At 44.2% G+C, this 20,726-nt stretch overlaps 1 protein-coding gene across 1 annotated transcript; it reads left to right on the forward strand.

The window, feature by feature from the left end:
- Nucleotides 1–503: 503 nt before the first annotated feature.
- Nucleotides 504–20,135, forward strand: ATSEC20 (Sec20 family protein). Its single transcript, XM_087397511.1, has 8 exons — nucleotides 504–857; nucleotides 7,092–7,151; nucleotides 7,337–7,406; nucleotides 7,574–7,629; nucleotides 8,857–8,932; nucleotides 9,070–9,106; nucleotides 9,308–9,422; nucleotides 19,545–20,135. Exons 1-8 carry the CDS (start codon nucleotides 547–549, stop codon nucleotides 19,861–19,863), a joined length of 1,044 nt encoding a protein of 347 aa, XP_087253637.1. The 5' UTR covers nucleotides 504–546; the 3' UTR covers nucleotides 19,864–20,135.
- Nucleotides 20,136–20,726: the final 591 nt, after the last annotated feature.

Below are 20,726 nucleotides of genomic sequence, written 5' to 3' on the forward strand. Positions count from 1 at the left end.
ACCAAAGAAAGCATGAAAAGGCATTACCTAACGAGTCTTGCCTTGCCCCGGATGCCTCGCATTCCACACTCTGCCCTTTTGTAACTCGCTCCACGACCTTACTCCATGCCCTTGCTCCAAGCACTCGCAAAACGAAGGTAGGAAGAAGAAGATAGCCAAAAGGAAGCGCATTGCAAGCAAAGGCATAGGGCCCATGCAAAGTCTAGTTGACTGGACTTCATGTGTTTAAAAAAAATTCAAAAAAATAAAATAAATTCACAAAACTTCATTGAAATGGACACCCAAGCCGATTACTAAAGCACTATCTCTAAAGAGTGAGTACCTCCCTATTACTACCCCATGACCACAATACCTTGAGGTTTGGATTCTGGATTCAGGAAAGCAATTTCCTCCATGGATTAGTGCTAAAAAGTTAGCCCTCCATACCTTACGCTCCTAGTCACACATATTGCTCTCGGGGTCTTTGCCCTTGTGGCTTCATATGGAGAGGACACGTCAATATATGAAAAATATGAACTTGACTCATTTTGCTTCATTTTGACAGCAATGCGGGCTTTGCATTTGCGCCTATCTGCATCTAAATTCCCACAAATCCAGCTCCAATCTCTTTGCAAACTGCTCTTTGGATCGATGGAGGACTCCCATCTCTCTCAAGAGCTCGCCGATTTGACACGTCAATGGAAAGATGCCTCCCACGCTGCCTCTGGACATGCTCAAGCCTTGCGATCTTGTGGACTTGCGGGTGGTACAAGCGATTCGGCTTCTTTGCCCCGCTTGAATGCCATGGCCCAGGATTGCCTTGTTACTCTTCGTTCCCTTCAGCGTCAATTCGAACTTCATGCCCAGCAATTAGTCAGGTGGGTCGTTGTGCTTTTTTTTTGAAGTTTTCGATCACAGGATCCTGCTTTGTGGGTCTGTGAATTCGCAACGCAACCATGAGGCAGTCTCTCATTGGCAAGATGGTGGGCAAAAAATTAGCCCTGCGCTGCACAAAACTAGTGGCGACCCATTATAAGTTGGTGCCCCGTTGCAGAAAGATGCGATCTCAATTCTTTCATAGCAGATGATTGCACCGAAGGCTTTCTTTGGACGTGAAACATGAAGTAAACGTTGAAAGTATTAGTGGGCTCGGCTCTTTCATTGCGAACAGGATTTGAATCAACACACGAACCTTTATGATCGTATTGGACTGTCTATGGTGCCAATAAATATATATTTCCTTTTGTTGAGAGAGAACGCATAACTTCAAAGGAAGTACTTTTTTTTTTTGGGGGGCAGAAAAAAGATATATTATATTATCTTGAGTAATCTTTGTACTTTGGATGAACTCTGAAGTACTTTTTTTTGGGTCGTCAAGGCTTTCAAAATCTTATTGTCAAGTTCACCAAGTTGATAGCAATTCTGTACACGCTCAAATGTGGCCCTAGACACCTCTTACATGTCGTTAGCAGAATCAAATTGCAGGATATAGAGATAGCTCATATGTATGGTATCATTTCAACCGTCAAGACAACAGCCTCATGACATTCCTATGCAAAATACGTCAAGCATCCTTTAAGGTAGACTTTGAACGCTCCAACCAGGGAAATAGGATAACTCCATTCTTCTGCTCAACCATGTGGGTATCCGCATTGTCAATTGGTTTGCCGATGAGAGGGCCTGTGGGCCCACGGGGTAAATCAGTTCTTGTGCAAGCTTTGTGATGAATAGAAGGTGACAGCAATCATATCTCGCATAGTCCAGCGGATAGTCAAGGATCCCTGGCCATCTGCAGATGGATAGAGCTGCAGAAAACGCAAGTACTGCAGTGGCAAGCACTTTGCAGATGCTTTGAATGCATCTGTCCGATTAAAAAGCTTTGAATGCATCTATTTCATCCTCGGTTCAAGGTGTTGACTGGCTGCAAGTTTTGCAACCTGATCTTGAGCTCTATCTTTGTAGCCCTATACGTAGCCTTTTGAGTGGATACTGAACTCTACCCTGTAGCCCTCCTACCTAGCCTTTAGAGTGGATACTTTACACTCTGCCCTCCTATGTTGGGGAACAAGGCTTGTTTGTCAGAATAGGAAAACAATAGAAACTTTCTCTGACTTATTTACTTCATCGCCCTTTCTTACCTCTTCTCTGCCCCTGCCTACACCTCTTTTCTCTTCCCCTCCCCGCATCATCCCATCTTTTCTCAGCCCATGTACCCTCCCCTCTCCTACAGCCTAAACCCGTCTGCTTTCAGCCCATCTCCACTCCCTCTTCTCCACCCTACTCCACCACGCCTCTCTAGGCCTTCTGTCCTCCCTATGTCGTCCTCAAGATCCCCCCCCCCCCCCCCCCTCTTTTGTTCTTCTTCTTTCAAGCCCACTCATCCCTTTCGTCCATCCCTCCCTGCCTTCTCTCTCTCTCTCTCTCTCTCTCTCTCTCTATCTATCTTCTTTTATACGTCTCTCTCTTGTCCCCGTTCTTCAGTTGTAGGCTGCACTCTTTTTTATGTCCACCTGCCTTTCTTTGCCTGGCGCCCGCTTGTGCAATCAGAGCTATGCACTTTTCAGCCCCCAGGCCTGTTTCCTTTTCCCACTGGTACCAAGTCCTGCTTTCTACATAGGATGGACAGAAAACAATGTTTAGGACCTTCAGGATCAAGCAGTGGGAGTCGAATCATGGATCTTACCCCTACTGTAAAAAAGTACATGATTGGGCTTGGATGAGCCGTGCATTCAATGCTACCCTACTGCACCCTACTCCACCCTCTCATTTTCTGCTCATCCTCCCCCGGGCCTTCTCCCCCCCCTCTCCACCCTGCCCCTCCCCGGCCTTCTCTCTCCCCTACATCCTCCTCGGGCTGCCTTCTCCCTCCCCCTGTTCTTCTTTCCAGCCCCCTCACCCCTTTCGTCCCTCCCTTCCTGCCTTCCTCTAGACCACAGTGGGAACGGCATTCAAAGCAGGGAAGACGACATTAGCTGAGGATGGAGGCGGGTCTGGAAGCGCCAATACATTGGTGACGGACGAACTAGGCGCTTTCGCAGCCTTCTCGGCAAGCCACTTCGAACAGTCCTTCTTGCCATGCCCAGTGATGTGGTGGCAATGAAAGCAACGATGTTCTTAGTGGTACTGCTTCTGCTCGTTGGGCTGTAGATAGCCTCCCGGAGTCATGGACTCCTTCTTTTGACCAGAAGCCTGGCCGTCTTTCTTTTGGAACTGGTTGTTCTTCTTTTGATCCTTACCCGTTGTTTGTTTGACTGCTGCGAGGCTTTGGAATCTTTTTGGACCTGCTTGGGCTTTCCCCCGTTCAGCATCATCTTTTGATTCTGTGCGAGAGTTAGTGTCCGCTTGTAATCCAGCAGGTCGAAGTTCCGAATGGTATAACGGATGTTCGAGTCCAATCCTCGAATGAATTGCTTCATCTTGGCGCTCTCCGTCACGCCCAACTTTTACGCCATCGTGATGACCTTGTTACTGTATGTCAACATAGGCAAACCATTCCGGGAGTGACGAGAAAACTCATCCTCCAGTTTAAGCATATATTGGGGTGGGAGAAAACGGGCTTTGAGGTCGGCCACAAACGTTGCCCAAACGAAATTCTTCTTAAACGTTGTTGGGTCAGTATGCTTACTAGCCCAATGTTGCCACCAGGGCGCCTCACTCGTAAGATGAGGGGCTGCGAGGTGGACTTTGTCTTGCTCATCTTGAATCCACGCTAACGGAAAATGAGCTACAAACTGATGAATAAATTGCAAAATTGCTGAATGGTCACACTTACCGTCATACTTGACAAAATTTGGAGTGGACCGAGTGAGTGGTGTTACCTTTGTCGATGACGAAGCTGTGGCAGTGACGGCTGTTGGACTCAAACTTACTTGTGTAGCAGCTAACATTTGTTTGTGTTGGAGAAGCATCGCCTTTCGGTCTAGCTTTTGTTGCCTCTCTGCCTGGGCGAGCTCTGTGCGTTGCAGTGCCTCCTCATTTTTGCGTTCCTCACACATTAGCAAGAGCAGTTTTTCGAAATCTGTGGTTCCTCTTTCTTCCTGCGGCTTTTCTGCTTCTTTTTCCTCCAGACGTTGTTTTGTTTGGTCCAGCGATTTTCTGCTTTTTTCTAGCAGGGATGAATGTTGTTCGAGTTGCTGTAGGAGGACCCGATTCTGCTCTAGAAGATTCGCCATCACTGCTTGAGCACTTGGTGGAAGCAGATGTTGTTGGTAGTCTTTCTCCTCTTCAAATTCTTCAAGGTTGAAATCTTTTCCCGACCCTTCCATGGTGCTTGATTGTGTGTCCTTTCCGGATCTCAACACAACCATACACTCGTGGTAGTCAAGCTGGATACAGACCGAAGCTCTGATACCAATGTAATATGCAACGGTAATCTGATCGTGTAATTCACAGCAAGACCTTCTTTAAACCTTTAGCGAGGAATTAGCATTGTACACCATAGAGAGAGAAAGGAGATGAGGGTAGAGAGAGAGTAGAGTTGACAACCAATTGGGTCCCTGTACCCACTGAGGGCCCCCTCCCCCAATCAGGGCGGAATTTTCTTTATACTTGGAAAACTGAGAAATACAAAGAACACTCTTCGAGAGAGCATGGAATGCGCTTCTGAAGAGCTCACTGTGCACACGTAGAGCAGGCCCAAAGACTCGAGAGGCAATGCCGACCAATACCAAGACCTTGATGCTGTCCACACTGACGATGTAGGACGCTTCTGCAAGGCAAGGGAGAGGCTTGTGCTGTCCACCGGAATGCAGGGTTACTGTGTGAGTGAGAGAGTGAAAGCTAGGAGTGATAGATCCTATAAGAGAGCTGAGAGATGACTGAAATAAAGAGCTGAGAATGAGCTGTGTAAAACTGTAAGAGAGAACTGAAAAGAGCTACTGAAACAGACCCCAAATCTTACTCCGTTTGCTGTCCTGACTTCCCGTCTGATGTGCTGTGTGAACACCTTCCCAGAGGGCTGAACTGATGCTGAAGGCTGAGGCTGGTCAGAGGGCCACTGGGGGTGAGTGTGTCAGGCTGTTCAGAGGGGGCTGAGGAGCTGTAGGAAGCTGAAGTGCTGGGAGAACTGAATGAGGAAAGAGGGCCTGGAGCCCCCTATTTACAAGGCTTTTGGGGCTGGTTGGCTGGTCCCTTTGCCCCATAAAGGCAGCCCTAGGCCCCATAAATGCCAGGCCTAGGCCCCATAAAGGCAGCCCTAGGCCCCATAAATGGCAGCCTAGGGAGGGGTGCAGAGTAGCCTATAAAGGCGCCCTTCCCTTGCCATTCTCTTCACTTGTTCCAGCCCTGAGGGGGCCCAGAAGGGCTCCTATCCTAGGCTGGACCTAAACCTAAGACAGAAACACTACCCTATGGTTCTCCAGTGGTTATTAGTGAACAAGGACTGATCTTCTGACTTGACCTAAGGCTGAGAGACTGACTTACGTAGCTTGTGCCTGACTGTCCCTGGATAAGGGCTCACAAAGGGGTCACAGCATACGACAAAAGCTCCTATTAGGGAACTATTATGCACTTGTCGATGTAGCCAATGTGTCACTTTGCACCCAAGTGCAGGGGTGCATGTGACAGTTTAGGACCGGGGCACGATCGATAGGTGTTACTATGGTCCTTGTCAGATGTAGAGCCACCGCCACGAGGCCACGTTGGAATGCATCCATAGATAGCCGCCAGCGTTCTATCTTTGACCTTAAACCACCACAGCCCCATCAGCCACTGGGCCCATCATGACCTTCCTTAGTGCCTCCAGTATCTGTTGAATTGGACCAGACTTGGCATTGGATTTTATGTGATACGATGATGATGATGGTGATGTTGATGTTATGACAATATAGTACTGATGATTTTATGACTATGTAGCACTTAGCATTTAGCATGGGTAATTATGCTCGTGTTTAGTAGCTCCACCCTTGCAGCTTGTTGTATCAGGTTTCTCACGGTCTCACAGACCCATGGTCTTCCGAAGACACTAATAAATTTTTTTTCTTTCTTTCTCTAAAGATTATGCTTCTTCATTGTGTGCAACTTTGACGAAGACATAATTGAAAGGGGTTCAATTGATAGGGCATTAGCCCACAACCCCTGCCACCTTACGATTGTGTTGCTTGTCCATCAATTCTCAAATACTAGCTCTCATCCATACTTACATTGAGGTTACATTGAGGTGTGCTATGCCAATTATTTTAGTGACTCTATGTTTAGATGCTCGGAGAGACCTGTGAGTGGAGATATGGTTATCCATTGGTATCCCCCGGTCATCCGAACTCTAGAATGGAACCTAGCTCAAGTTATTATGAGCCCACCTAACTGAATGAGTTTATAGGTCATAGCAACTGGACAGCGGGTCCCGAGTTAACCCCATCTTCTCAGATGCACCTCTAGTATAGACTTGATAGAGGTCAACCTTCTTGATCAATACCCTAATATCTCAAAGTAAGGAAAGCATAAATAATTAACGGTGGCCTGAAAAAGGATACATGCTTCTATCTTGTTGAGGGGTGCTACATGTCCACTGTTACAAGAGCCACCAGAGATAGCTCTCACGACTTTCTTTGCTCCAGATGTCAGGACTTTTCCAGTTGCCCACACGTTTTCAGCGAAAGTATATGGACACACACATGTATGCCTACATGTGTTCATGCATGTGCACTTGTGTATGTCTTTTCTCTCTGAGATTGAAAATTAATACTTGAGAATATGGTCACTAACTAGAGTCTTGTAAACAATTTTTTACATGCATCAACTTTTCATAGTTTTTTCTAGCAGAAATTCACTGCCTTACCTATGATGGCACTGACCTAAACTTGAAGGCAAAATTATTGAACCTGCTACCTAGACATCTAGAGGTTTTCTTGACAAATTTGCAAGCAGTCCTAACTTCATATTATGATTAGTAGGGAACCGTATATACTGTTATTTGTGAAATATGGTATATAAATGTCAATATTGGTGGAATCTTACATAGTTGAAGTTCAAACTAAAGGTTTTGTTACATTTTTCATAAATATAAGATGAGGTCTAAGGTTTTTCCTTTTATTTGACCATTTTGTATTTTATGTGTTTAAACCCATCCTGTGTGTAGATGACATGCTAATAATCTCTTTTTCTATGCAAAGCAGTGCAGAAGAGAGAGACTCCTCGTTAAAGATCCTGGAGGAATGGAAAAGCGAGTATCAAGCGTAGGTTATGAGCTTAATATTTGGTTGCTTTTAAATGATTGTTCTGTAATGAATAAAGAAATGCACATCTCACAAAGCTGACATTCATCTCAAAAACGGTTTATGCTTTTTGAAAAATTTGTTCCACCAGAGTTGATGTTGATTATCTTGTTTTTTGTCATTTCTTAATCTGTATCTGCCAATAGTCTGCATTCGACCCTAAGGAGTGCAAACCTGCAAGCTAAAGCTAACATTCACAAAGCTGCAAAAATGGAGGTAGAAAAAATGATGCTTTTGCCAAAACATCTTAAATGTTAATTATCATGTAGATGCTTGCTGCAGACTGTGAGTGTGGCCCTCTTTGTGGCAGGTGTGCTTCAGTTTTATTATTTTTGGAAGACGTTAACAAAGATTATTGCTAACAATTAGCACATTGGTTACAGAGGGACCTCCTTTTGGGTGGTGGACCAGAGTCTACGAACCTTCGGCGTAATTTACAGTTCGTCTTCTCTCATTCATTTTTGCTTATGCCATGGGTTTCCTTAGCTTATAATGAACTTGGATTAAAGGCTACTGTTCACATGACATGTCAGAGGAAAAAATGTGGGAACCATAAAATAACTGGAAAAGACCAGCTTGTACTTGCCGATATGAACAAACTGAATCAGGAACTTTATTCTTTGCTCTTTGATTTTAGTATATCAGCGCTCAGGATAAAACAGAAGTTTAATCTCAGATGCATCTTTCGAATGCCATTAATATTTAATTATGTGGAGATAAGGTAACAGGAACATGGGATGATGATGATGATGATATTAACATCCATAGAGGCCAAATATGACCTATGGGACCAGGAATAGAATTACCAAAGGTTAGATGTAATGTGAAGGTGATCCAAGCAGCCTGGTGTGTAGAGTGTGCAGAGTGACTAATTGGTGAATTGTATGTGCTAGCTAGTGGCAAGCTAAGCAGCAGTGGAAATACGTGTGACATCGCGTGTGCAAGGGGTGTGTCAGGCCGTGAGTTGGTCTCTTCTGTCCATAATCTTGGTAACATATTCTGCTTAGGCTCTCATCGGGCTCTGCTTGGCAATGAAGTCTGCAATCCTTTTGCGGCTGAAGAAGAGTCAGGGAAATGTTGCTCTGATGTATGTGTAGGCATCGCAAGTCCAGCAGTGCATGCTGCTCATCCTCAATAGCTCTTGAGCCACAATGAAGGCATGTACAATCTGCCTGAGAGGAGGGAGCTGCCTGCTAGAAAAGAAACATGGAGGTTGCTTTCTGTAGCGAACACTCCTGCAGAGAGGAAAAATGTGCATAGAAACATATTCCAGGAAACATAGTGCTAAGTTCAAATCTTGCCCCATTCAATCACTTCTTCAGAGAACAAGATGTAATACTTACTCTTTCACAAAATTTCCATTCAATCACTTCTTCACAGAAAAAGATGTAATATTTACTCTTTCACAAAATTTCATGGTTGCATTGTACACTTTACTGGAAGTACAATATTTGCTGATGTATTTAGTGGTTCTTGCTGGCATTTGAATGATTGTGATGGTATTGCACTAGCGATCCTCCTCTAAATTTGTTTTAAATCAAGCTTGTATTATATGACTCGATATATTCTTTTGAACGATCTGTTTAATTTGTGATTTTAATGTCTAACAATGTTACAAATATCTGGAGCGAGTTGGATCATCTAACATGCCATGAAAATGCTGAAGGACACAAGCAGGCATGTCAGCTGCTGCGGAGAGTGTCACTGAATCTCTAAGGAGAACTCGCCAGATGATGGTCCAGGTATGCTGCTACACCTTGCACCTTGATGTACTTTCTCATGGACCGTGGTGGTATTCAACTTGAAGCTTCAAGCCATTGATTTGGAATGGAACTGAAGCTTGCGGGGCTTAAGTTTTTGTGGAATGCTGCTGATGTAGGAGCTGGAAAGAGGTGCTAACAGTCTTGCAACCTTAGGTGGGCTCTCTCAAGTTGCATTTAAAAATGTAAAAAGATCTGACGTCTGTTGACAATTTTCTAGCTAACACAGGTTCATGATTTGTTGTTATCAGAGTCGAATTTTTAACCAGATGAAATGCTTTTGATATCTTTTAGTGAAATACCAGCAATATATGTCAAACTCACTGTTTAATAATTTACTTGTTTGTGGGAGTTTAGCTGGATCCAACACGACATTGAAGAAAGCAGAGACTGAGTACAAAGGGCAACACTCCTTGCTAATGACCACTAGAGGCTTGCTAACAATAATGAAGCGGCAAGACATTTTTGACAGGTAGCTTTTTAATTTCACCATTTCCACTACTAAGCTGTGTCCTTATGAAGAAAAAGGCATAAAAAATCAGGGTCTATCAATTGAATCTTTTGGAGAACGTGAATGGGGATGGGGTACTAAAATGAAATACAAGTACAGGGTGTACAAATTCATATTTTAATAACTCTAAAACTTTTGGAAGGTCATACATACGGGCTTGTTTGTGCTTTCCCATGCATGTGTGCACGTGTGCACATGCATGGATACATGGACATGTGTATTATGAATGTGCAATTAAATACAAGTATAGGGTCAACGAGCTAAAACATGATTTCTGATCTCTAAATCGTATAGACTTAAACCAACGATGTTAACACATACTCGTAGGTGAAAACTCAAAAAGTAAAACTGGTTAAGAGTATAAAGTTATAATAATGATCATTTGTTAACTAGGAACTGACAACTATAATCATTGATAAGAAGAAGACACGAGATTTATTACAAAGTTGAATTTAGGACTGAAGTACTGAGTTGGTATTTGGAACATTTACTTCATGAACATTCCCTTATATGAGCTCTTGCAAAAGCTTTGGCTAATTGTTTGGACTTCGAGGTATTGCCCTGTCTTTTACCATTCTGGTTTTCCACTAGGTTTGTGGAGCTGAAAAGCAAGCCATGCTGCCTATCGCTGGTTCTATTCTGTAGATTGAGCTCAAAGATAGATGACCCATGTGGTAGTCCTACCGCTGCTTGGGATCTCTCTAGCCACTGCCCTTTCAGATTTTCTACGCGCTTTACCAGTATATTGGTTGCGTTTGTGGAGGAGCTGTATCAACCTGCAAAGGCTCACAACGGAGCGAGTGAAGGAGCTAGTGTCGTATCCTCCACGTTGTCATAGTTTTGTGATGGATTGTTGCTTTGGAAAACTTAATTAATTGAAATTTATAACCTCCTTTTGTCTTTCGGGCAAACGCAGTAAGCACAAATGATCAAATGTGTTTTGCACATGATATGACCACGCATTTGATCATACATTCATGTCACAAGCACGTTATAGTTGTAATTGGGTGAAGTCTAAAGAGCTTGGCATTATAATGAGGGGGCTAGAAATGGGGATCCCCACCGTAGGGGGCTTTTTTGAGATACTAACTTTAGGGTCCACCACCTTTACTTTTCAAACCGCTGTATGGCATACTCTAGAGCTAGACTCTTTCAACACACTTTAGATCCATGGAAATCGTGAGACAAAAATCTAACAATAGGGCTCAATGCATGAAAACAAATTTATGTTATTGTAGAAGACTTCAATGTTCTGAGGGTTTACTCCAACTTTGTCTTATTCACGCCTTTGGAACAAAGTAAACAGCATACCTTAGAATACCCATGGCATTCAGATTTGAAAAATAATGTAATGAGATTTCCTGACTTAAAATAATAAAATAATGAGAACTTCTGACTTAAAATAAAGTAATCAGGGAATTGCACAAATCACAAAGAAAGGACAGATAAGTCCTAGAACATATTGACAAATGCTGGCATACGAAAGGTGAGAGCAAACAAAGAAAGGTATGCTTTTGGCGAAAGCAGACATCTGTGCATTTACATCGCATATTCTGGTGAAATTTCCAATATTCATACCCATGGCAATCAGATCTGCAAAAGAAAGTAATGAGATTTTCTGACTTCAGATAGTCAGGAATTCTGAAATAGGCAGTGATGGGCTGCAATACAGGTGGCCGTGGCAGATAACTGCTGCAGTGCCTGTCTTTCCAGCAAGGCAAAGATGTAGACTAGAAATCAGAGATGGTAGGCAGAATGAGAACAAGGGGTTAGTATTCAAAAGAAGGGTGAAACTCATACTAGGTAGATGCAGCCAGGAATTGCTCAAAGCACAAAGGAAGGAGTCATACAAGGTAGATGCAGCCAGGAATTGCACACAGGAAGGAATCATAAATGGACCTTGCAAAATTTCAACAGACAAGTCCTACAACATATTGATGAATGCTACAATTGTGGGGCATGTGCACTTGTATTAGTGAATAATCTTCACCGGCATTTGGAAAAAATGAAAGATGAGAGGAAACAAAGAAAGGTATGCTTTTGGCGAAAGCAAACAGTGTCACCAAGTTGTAAATAGTCCAAGTCAAAGTTTCAGTTGACCATTTATTTGATCATAATTATAGAGTACTCCATTTAATTAATTATGGTCAAAGAGTTATGTTAAAATTACTTAACCTCGGTTAGGTAAGCCTAACCCTGGTTAGGGAGACTTGGCTCACGCCAAGAGGGTTAACTACGGTTAACCAAAGAGAGTTGACTTCAGTCAGAGAGTGTTGATTTCAGTCAACAAGACTTGGCTTAGGCGAAGGTGTGCCAACTTCGGTTGGGGAGACTTGGCCATAATTAAGGCGCCTAGATTGTGGTCAAAGCCCCTTAATCATGATCAAGAGGGTTGACCCTGGTCAACCACAGAATTACTTGTTTATGTGCACTTGTTTGCTTAGTGGGGACACCCACAGTGACTAGTTTTAGTCCCTAGGTTTCTATTTTGTATGCAAAGGCTAATGATTAATGGGTGCCATGGCTATGCGCATTTAATTAATTGTTGCATATATTAAGAGGGATTAAATACCCCAGCGCTATGGAGCTTGGCAAGCGATCGGGAGATGTCCATGTGACTGAAGGCTTCAAAGTCTCTAGTGTTGCCCTTAGGTGGCATGTAACTTAGCAAGTAATTTAGAATTAGACAAGTGCATGTTGCCAAAGAATGAGCCTGTGAGCTCTTTGTAAAAAAATGATTCACGTATGCTTTGTATCTGAGCCCGTGAGCTGACTTTTTGTACTCAAAATTTAATCAGTAATAAAAACTTTTGGGGGGGTTGTAACATGCAGCGGTTATCTGATCGTGTAAGCATAGCAAGACCTTCTTTAGACCTTTAACAAGGAATTAGAGTTATGCATCATAGAGAGAGAAAGGAGCTGAGGGTAGAGAGAGAATAGAGACGACAACTGATTGGGTACGTGTACCCATTGAGGGCCCCCTCCCCGAATCAAGGGAGAATTTGCTTTAATAGTTGGAGAACTGAAAGATACAAATAACAATCTTCGAGAGAGCACGGAAACGCGGTTCTGAAGAGTACACTGTGCACACATATTGCAGAACCAAAGACTTGAGAGGCAACTCCAACGAAAACTGGAATGCACGGTTACTGCGTGAGTGAGAGTGAAAGCTGAGAGTAATAGAAGCTGAGAGAGTGCTGAGATATGACTGAGAGATAGAGCTGACAAGTGAGCTGTGCAAACTGCAAAAGAGAACTTCAAAGAACTGATGAAACAGTACCCAAACCTTACTCCGTTTGCTGGTCCAAATCCCCAACTGATGTGCTGCGTAGACACCTTTCAGAAAGGTTGAACTGAGGGCCAAGGGCTGAGGCTGATCAGGGCCAGACCTGGGTGTTCAGGGGCTGCACAAGGGGCTGGTAGGGAGCTGCAGGAATGGCTGAAGGCAAGGACTGAGTGAGGAATGAGGGCTGCAACCCCCCCTTTATATAGGGGGCTGTGGGCTGAGCCAACCAGCCCCAAACTGGACGATTTCTAGTCGGCTTGGCTGGTTGGCCATTTGCCCCATAAAAGGCAGCCTCGGGAGGGCACAAGGCAGCTTATAAAGGCAGCCCTTCCCCCCTTGTTGGGAGCTCATTGGCTCAGCCCTGAGGGGGCCCTTCTGGGCTCCTATCCTAGGCTAAGACCTAGACCTACCTAAAATCCTAAGACGGAAACACTAACCTACTGATCTCCAGTGGATACAAGTGTACAAGGACTGATCTTCTGACTTGACCTAAGGCTGAGAGACTGACCTACGTAGCTTGTGCTTGATTGTCCTTGGACAAGGGCTCACAGTATACGACAAAATCTCCTATTAGGGAATTATATGCACTTGTGGATGTAACCAGTGTGTTGCATTGCACCCAAGTGCAGGGGTGCATGTGACATTCCCTCCTTAACTTGGCAGTAGGTTCATTGCTTCCAAGTAGTCTGCCAAAATTTGTGGGAACTACTGGAAAAAATCTTCGTCCAACCACTGCTTTATGGGTACCTCGATCATGGATCTTGGTATAAAAATCCCTGCGTCCTGACCCATGCTTCCATTTGTAAAGAAGGATCTGCTCTGGCTGCAAAAATTCGGCTTTATCAAGGATTTCAGGTTGTGCTCGTCATAAATTTCGGTAAGAGGAGGTCCAAAATACGGCTTCAACCAAGCTTCATGGAAAACATTATGCAGTGTCCAATTGTCCGGTAGTCGTAACTTCATGGAGACATCATTGATTTTTTTGATAATGGAGAATGCTCAGAAGCTCTTGAAAGACAGCTTAGGGCATTGATTGCCCACTTGCTTCAATCGTTGCTTGATGATTCTTAAATACACCCCTTGCTCCTCTTTAAACTAGACATCTCATCTGGACTTGTTGGCCTGGCGCGTGTACGATGCTTGAGCTTTGGTGATGCGGATTTTAACTAACTCTCTAATCTCAGCCATAGATTCTGTGGTTTTGTTCACTTCAAGAGATGGAGACACCACCCTGGTGAGGAGTAATGTAAACTGCCTTCCAAACGTTGCTTCATAAGGTGTGGAACCAATGCTCGAAGAATAGGTATTGTTCAAAATGGCCTACACAAGCGGAAGAAACTGCCCCCACTTTCCTTGAGCATTATGACAATATAATTTTAAAATATCAAACGCCATACTATTGTACTTTTTTGTCCCTCCATTTGATTGCGGATGGAATGCACTAGAACCAAAATTATCAAACAGGGCTCGCCAAAAATTAGACGTGAATTTGGAATCCCTGTTGGATGTGATGGGTCCTTGGCAACCCTTCGATGGGATACCAATACTTTATGAACAATTGAGCTACGTCTTCAGTGCTGGCCGTTTGTTTGCAGGGAATAAGCATACCAAATTTACTAAAGCGACAAACAATAGTAAGACATTGAGTGTTACGCGTACCTGCGGATGCTAGAAGTGGTTCCATGAAGTCCATGCTTATGTCTTGGAATGAACCGTGTGGTATTGGCAATGGCATGAGTAAGCCAGCCGTGTTCTTGTGGGAAGCCTTGACCTTTTGGCATATCTGAGAGTATAAAGTCCTGGTGAAATACGGCCTTTTGAACTCAAAAGGTAAAGTGTATGGCCTTATGCGTGATGTGTGTGCACAAGTTGGGTGTGAACCCATCCACTGCAAGCTCGTGAGGCACCAAATTGCACCCCACTGTCTTGGCAAACTGAGGAGAGATGACATCTTCTGAACTCTCCATATCAAACATGACAATGATCTGATGTCCTTTAGTTGTGCCATACACAAATAAGAGCCTTCTTTTGGTTTGAGAGGTCGCCCTCCTTCTTACCTTGAAAGACCATTGAGGGAACGGCGTTTAAAGCAAGCAAGACTGCATTTGTGGCTGAGGCTAATGGCAGGGCTCAAAGAGCCAATGCAGTGGCGACGATAGAAGTGGGCGCTTTCACAACCTTTTCAGCAAGCCACTGAGGACAATCCTTCTTGCCGTGCCCAGCAATGTGGTGGCAATGAAAGCAACGGTGTTATTGGTTGTATTGCTTCTGTTCGTCGGGCTGTAAATAGTCTCCCGTAATCCCCGCTTTAGCCTTCTCATTTGGAGTCATCTTGGGCTTGGACGACTCCTTCTGACCAGAAGACTGGCCGTCTTTCTTTTGTTAATGGTTGTCCTTCTTTTGATTTTTACCTGCTGGGTTGGTTGACTGTTGCGGGGCTTTGGAATCCTTTTGGACCTGGTTGGGTTTTCCCCCGTTCAGCATCATTTCTTGATTCTGGGTGAGCGTCAGCACCCACTTGTAATTGGGCGGGTCGAAGTTCTGGACGGGAAAACGAATCTAGTATCCAATCCCCTAATGAATTGCTTCAACTTATCGATTTCAAACACGCCCAATCATTGCGCCATTGTGATGACCTTGTTACCGTAAGACAACACAGACAACCCATTTTGGGAGAGACGCGAAAACTCATCCTCCAAGTTAAGCATATACAGCAGCGGTAGAAAACGAGCTTTGAGATCGATAACAAACGTTGCCCAAACAAAATTCGTCTTATAAGTTGTTGGGTCAGTATGCTTACTAGCCCAATGCAGTGAGATGAAGTATGTAGGTATACTCGGAAAGCATAACGTAGGTGTTTTGTAAAAAGCCCCAATTTTGGAAGTTCAAATTATAAACATGTTTGTGGCAAACATTTGCTAAAACATATAAAGGTGTTTGTTTGCAACTATGCTCCCACCACGACTTTGGGATGGTAGCGTCGATCTCCATCATCTTGATGCTAGCCCCCCTCAAGTGGGAGAGGGGTCACACTCATGCCTCTGCCCCAAGGGAACTTGTTGGACCACTATCCCAATGTATGTCTGCTGCCCTAGCATGAGACACTCCTAATCACGAACATCCGAATGCCATAAGAGGGCTGCTGCTCAAACTCCTCTTGACAATGCAGACTGGCCCGAATGAGATCTCTAGACAAACGCTGCCACACTCTATGAAGGCTCCTCATCAAGGGGGAGCCCTTTCGTGTGAGGGGAGCCTCTGAAAAGATCCACCTGTGAGACTGCTGCCCCTATCCTTCAATGTGGAATATGTTCCCGAGAAGCCCTTGCTAGAGCAAGAGCTTCTAGGGCTTCGAGCCTAGAGTAAGACCTCTCACCCCCAACTTGCCCAGAGGGGTTCTACTTTGCATCCTTGAGTCAATGCTGCCAAGTCCTCTCTCCTCCTGGGGGAGGATCACCATTTGGAAAGTGACCGTGGCTTTAGTGTTCCGCAAGCCATCGATCCTGCCCTTAGGAAGTTGTGCTCCCATGCAGCCTCTGTGAAAACATGAGCATGAGGCTATGTACCAAGCAGTAGCCAGGAGGGTCAAGTTGGCCACACTGGGGCCCTGCCCGCCGCAAGAGAGTTTTTGGCTGAGATCCAATACAAAAGCTTGTGCTGTACACTCTCGAGCATTGGGGCAATCTACTGCTTTATTGAAATCCAATGCCCATGGACTTGAGTATCTCACAGCTTCAACCCGCAGGATCCATTGGAAACCTAACATTACCCCCCCGATCGAGGATCTCCTGAACCTCTCAGCCCTTGTGAGGAAGCCAACTGATTTGGTCTAGTTGATCCTTGCTTTAGAAGCCAAGCATAATCTCTCTAGGGCTCCCTTGACTTCCTCGAGGATGGCTGCCGTGCCTTCCACAAAGAGTATCATGTCATCTGCAATAGTAGCTCGTGCCGGATCCAAGAGCCTCAATCTAGTGAGGCATGTCTCCTGAGGGCTCATAAAATACCTCAGAGCTTTTACTACAAAGAGAAAGAGGAACGCAGTGAGGGGGCAGCCCGAACGCACTGAGCGGGAAAGTGCAAAAGTCTCCCTTGTGTGGCCTCCTATGACCATTTGATTGGCGTTCCCTGCATACGAGGCTGAGACCCTCTGAATACATCTATATGAGAAGCCCAATCTCTGCAAGGTGCCATGCCCTCGAGAAAAGACGAGTCCACCATGTCATAAGCCTTCTCAAACTTGAAGAGAAAGACTGTGATAGGCTGAGACTCTTCTCGAACCCAATCCACGGCTTTCTAGAAGGTGAAGGTATTGTCCAAAATATTTTTTCTTGAACAAAACTAGTTTTCATGTCATGGATGACGTCAGCTAGGTGAGGCCGCAACCAGAAGCTCAAGACCTTGGCTAAGTTCTTGTTAGTGTTTGTCCAATAGGGTAATCGGTCCCCATTGTCGAATGTGGGGCGTAAACCCCCCTTTGATATCAAACAAATCCAACGTAGACTCAATGACCGGGGATGCGAATCAGAGTCGAAAATCTCCTAAAAAGCTAATCAAAGAGAGGTGTGCATGGACTTCCAAAAACACTTTAAAGGACAGTTTCAATCCATCCTCCCTTGGGTACTTGTATGGAGGGAGAGCCTTGAGGGCCTCCAAAAGCTCCTCATTAGTGAAAGGGGCCTCCACTTATCTGCTCATACTCTAGGAGACCACTATCAGAATATGAGCCTAGATTGCATCTCTAGCTGCAAGGATATGAGGGAACTCCTTAGATTGAAATAACTGCTGATAGAAGTCTATGGTCAACTCCAAGATCTGAGTACAATTGTCCCCTATAGCTGCTGGCGTTGTGTGTTGAGTTAGGGCCAAAGGTCTACAAAAACTGCCTAGTCATCTCGTCTCCTTGTTGCACCCAACATGCCCTGGAGGAGTGATGGAGGAGTGATAAGAGAACTCGGCACGGAGCATCTCCGTGGCCTGAGAGCCATTGCGAGGCTGTGCCATGCTCTCTGAGCCGCTCAATGGAAGCCAAATCTTGTCTCAGTTCTTGCTCTCTCGAAGAGAGCGATCTTGATAAAGATCTTGGGCTTGAAGCTCCTCGCTGCTCCTTTGAATCATATTGCTACTCAAGATGCCCACCCCTCCTCGGGAGGGCTCTCTAGTTTCTTCCCGATTACTGTCACGGCCTCCTGCACCTCCTCATCCTGTAGCAATGCATCAGGTATATGGACCCCCTTTTGCGGGAGTCTCTTTTGCTCTAGGTGAAGCAGCGCTTTCCATTCTGAAGCAAGCTACCAGGCAGGCTTCTAGAGCCGGAGTGAAGAATAGAATCAGGCTTCAAATTTGGAGTGACTCTAATTGGTGAGGAGATCAAGACACAAGGAGATCTACATAAGAAACAGTTACAATCAAACGTTTGGAGGTTCCAAACGTTTGGAGTTTCCAAATGTTTGATAAGTTTGATAAAATGAGGTGGAGTTTCCAAACGTGGGTTTTTTATATATCATAATTTCAATTAAAAAAATGATATGCTGCATATTCTGACATAGATGTTATTACTATGCTGCATATTTTGACATATTGTCATTACAAATAATAATACACAGCTTACAAGCTAGAAATTTCATTTAAATTTAGAATTTTAAAGCAAAAACCAGTTACAAACTTACCACTGCCAAACCAGTCGTCTTGACTCTCAAAGAGTTGAACTACAAAGCTTGGAACTTGGGGCCTAGGCCTATAAGTTGAAAACAACATTACAAAGTCAAATACGAAATCTTTTTTCTCAAAAAATAGCTTACAAGTTAGAACTTGCTAGCTGCAAAATATGGAACTTGAAAGCGATGGTGTCCCCAAACAACAACCAACTAGCTACTAAGTAGCTGGTAGCTAGTAGCTAGCATCTAAAAGCTAGAGCAGACTGCAGCATGCAACCCTAGGGACAGGAGAGCAGTAAACGTCACAACCTTGGGAGGTAGAGCTGTTGCTTTCAACGCAGGAGGTATGGATGCCGTCATGCGGGTACAGGCATCAAGGGCTATTACGTGGGGGTGCCCGCCCAAGATAGTTGTAGTCTTCTCTTCTTCTCTTTCTGGAATTATGCAGGTAGGTTGGGGGCTTAGCCAGGGCATGTTGCCAGGGTATGTAGGCTGGGTCTAGACCTGGAAACAGGGGCTGGTTAGTGGCTGTATATAAGCAGGTAAGGGCCACATATGGCCAGCTTTTATAGGACTGCTTGGGGCCAGTTAGTCCAGCCAACCACCCGACCACTGGGTTGGGTCAGCCGGCCAGCTGGGTCAGGTTAAAGCAACCAGCCGACCAGGGGACACGTTGGGCCAGTCGGCCTGTCCAGGTCAGCTGACCAGGGTGCCCCCTCCTCCTATAGAAGGGCACAGTTCTTGTGCATTGTTTGTGTCTTCCAGGGGCGCAGTTCTGCCTTTGGTTGTATTCCAGAAGTGGTTTTCCCAGCAGTTCTCTTGCATACTCTTACGCTGTATTCTCTCTCTCTCTCTCTCTCTCTCTCTCTCTCTCTCTCTCTCTCTCTCTAATTGCATTTCTGCTCCCTCTCTCTCCCTCCTCTTCGCCTATTTCGGCTGCATCTTAGACAAGGCTCTCAGTATTTCAGAGTGTGTGTGTGTATGCGCGCGCGTGCGCGTGGGTGTTGGAGAGAGAGAGAGAGAACTCGCTCTCGCTCTCTGTGTTTATTTGCAGAAGTATTTGCTCCTTTACTAGAGATGAAATTAAGCTTGCTTTGCCTTGTTAGTTTTGTGAGCGACTTATTGTCCTTGCTTGATATGCAGGATCATTCTGGCTGCTGGATTTATATTTTTCTTTTTGGTAGTTTCTTACATATTTCATGAGCGTGTTGGGATCTTCAAGATGCAAAGAGCTGCTCACGTGAGTATCAAAGTTCAAGAATCACCTCTGATTCCACCCCCTCCTGCTAAGCATATTCCACAATGGACTCCAACAGTTTCACAGCCGCAACATTCTCCAGAGTTAAAAACATGTAAAAGACTTGAACCCATCCAAGCTGAACCTGATATTGCAGTTGTAGTTGATACCCAATCAACTGTCAATTCACCTGATTCATGGTCTAGAAGTCACACCGAGTTGTAAGTTAGAGTTCAGTTTGCAGGATTGTCTATCGTGGAATTTGAATATTTCCATTCTTGCAAGGCATTTTATGTTTATTCCAAAATGGCAAGTCTTAAATTGCAGGCTGTTGGAAGAGGATAGGGGCATGCTTAAGTTCATTTCTGAGCAATAATTTGAAATGCTCAGTCTTGCACTGCTAAAATAATTTGCAATCGGTCAGGGATTTTCAAATTTCTACTGCAAGTAGGTGTTAATGCAAGCTTAAGAATCCGAGGAAATTGTCTCTTGTGCTGTCTTTAAGACATTGTTATAGATGCAGACTTTCATCCATGGTTGAGATTGGTTTTGGATAATCAAATTTAGATGGGATTATAGTGACATATATGTTGTAACTTTGATGATATTTTGTTGTTATCTTAATGAATGTAAGAACCGGTGATAAATTAAACAAAAGTTATGATCATAGCATTAATAGGATTCTCACATGTTGTAAGTAGATAATGAATTGAAAGAGATTAAGACATATAAGTCTTTGCATTATGAGGATCAACTACCTTGTAAGAATTGAAGTCACTAGAAGCCTCTGAGGTACAATCATGTACACAATCTGAAATGTATGGCCATCCATGTATAATGTTTTTATGTATTTTCTGCTTTGTTTAAAAAGGTAGAAAATCTATGACGTAATATTAGGAAATGAGGGTGGACTTTTAAAGAGTCGAACATGAAAACACTTTCATTTGTTATAAGCACAAAAGAGTATAGTTTTTCTCTTCTTACAAAGAAAGCGCAACTAGTGTTGTAGCCCTTTATGATGTAGATGCAATTAGTGTTACGAGCGTAAAAGAATATAGTTTCTCCCTTCTCTTAAAGAAAGTGCAACT

This window comes from Dipteris shenzhenensis, chromosome 26, assembly GCF_047967505.1.
Source record: "Dipteris shenzhenensis isolate YYH24624 ecotype China chromosome 26, Dip_SZ_1.0, whole genome shotgun sequence".
NCBI classification, from domain to species: Eukaryota; Viridiplantae; Streptophyta; class Polypodiopsida; order Gleicheniales; family Dipteridaceae; genus Dipteris; species Dipteris shenzhenensis.

Excerpts from the sequence above, each read along its gene's own strand:
- ATSEC20 (XM_087397511.1), top strand. The coding sequence starts at position 547 with ATGCGGGCTTTGCATTTGCGCCTATCTGCATCTAAATTCCCACAAATC. Across the intron at positions 7,152-7,336 it reads TGGAAAAGCGAGTATCAAGC|TCTGCATTCGACCCTAAGGA; the intron begins GTAGGTTATGAG and ends ATCTGCCAATAG. Across the intron at positions 8,933-9,069 it reads CTCGCCAGATGATGGTCCAG|GAGCTGGAAAGAGGTGCTAA; the intron begins GTATGCTGCTAC and ends CTGCTGATGTAG.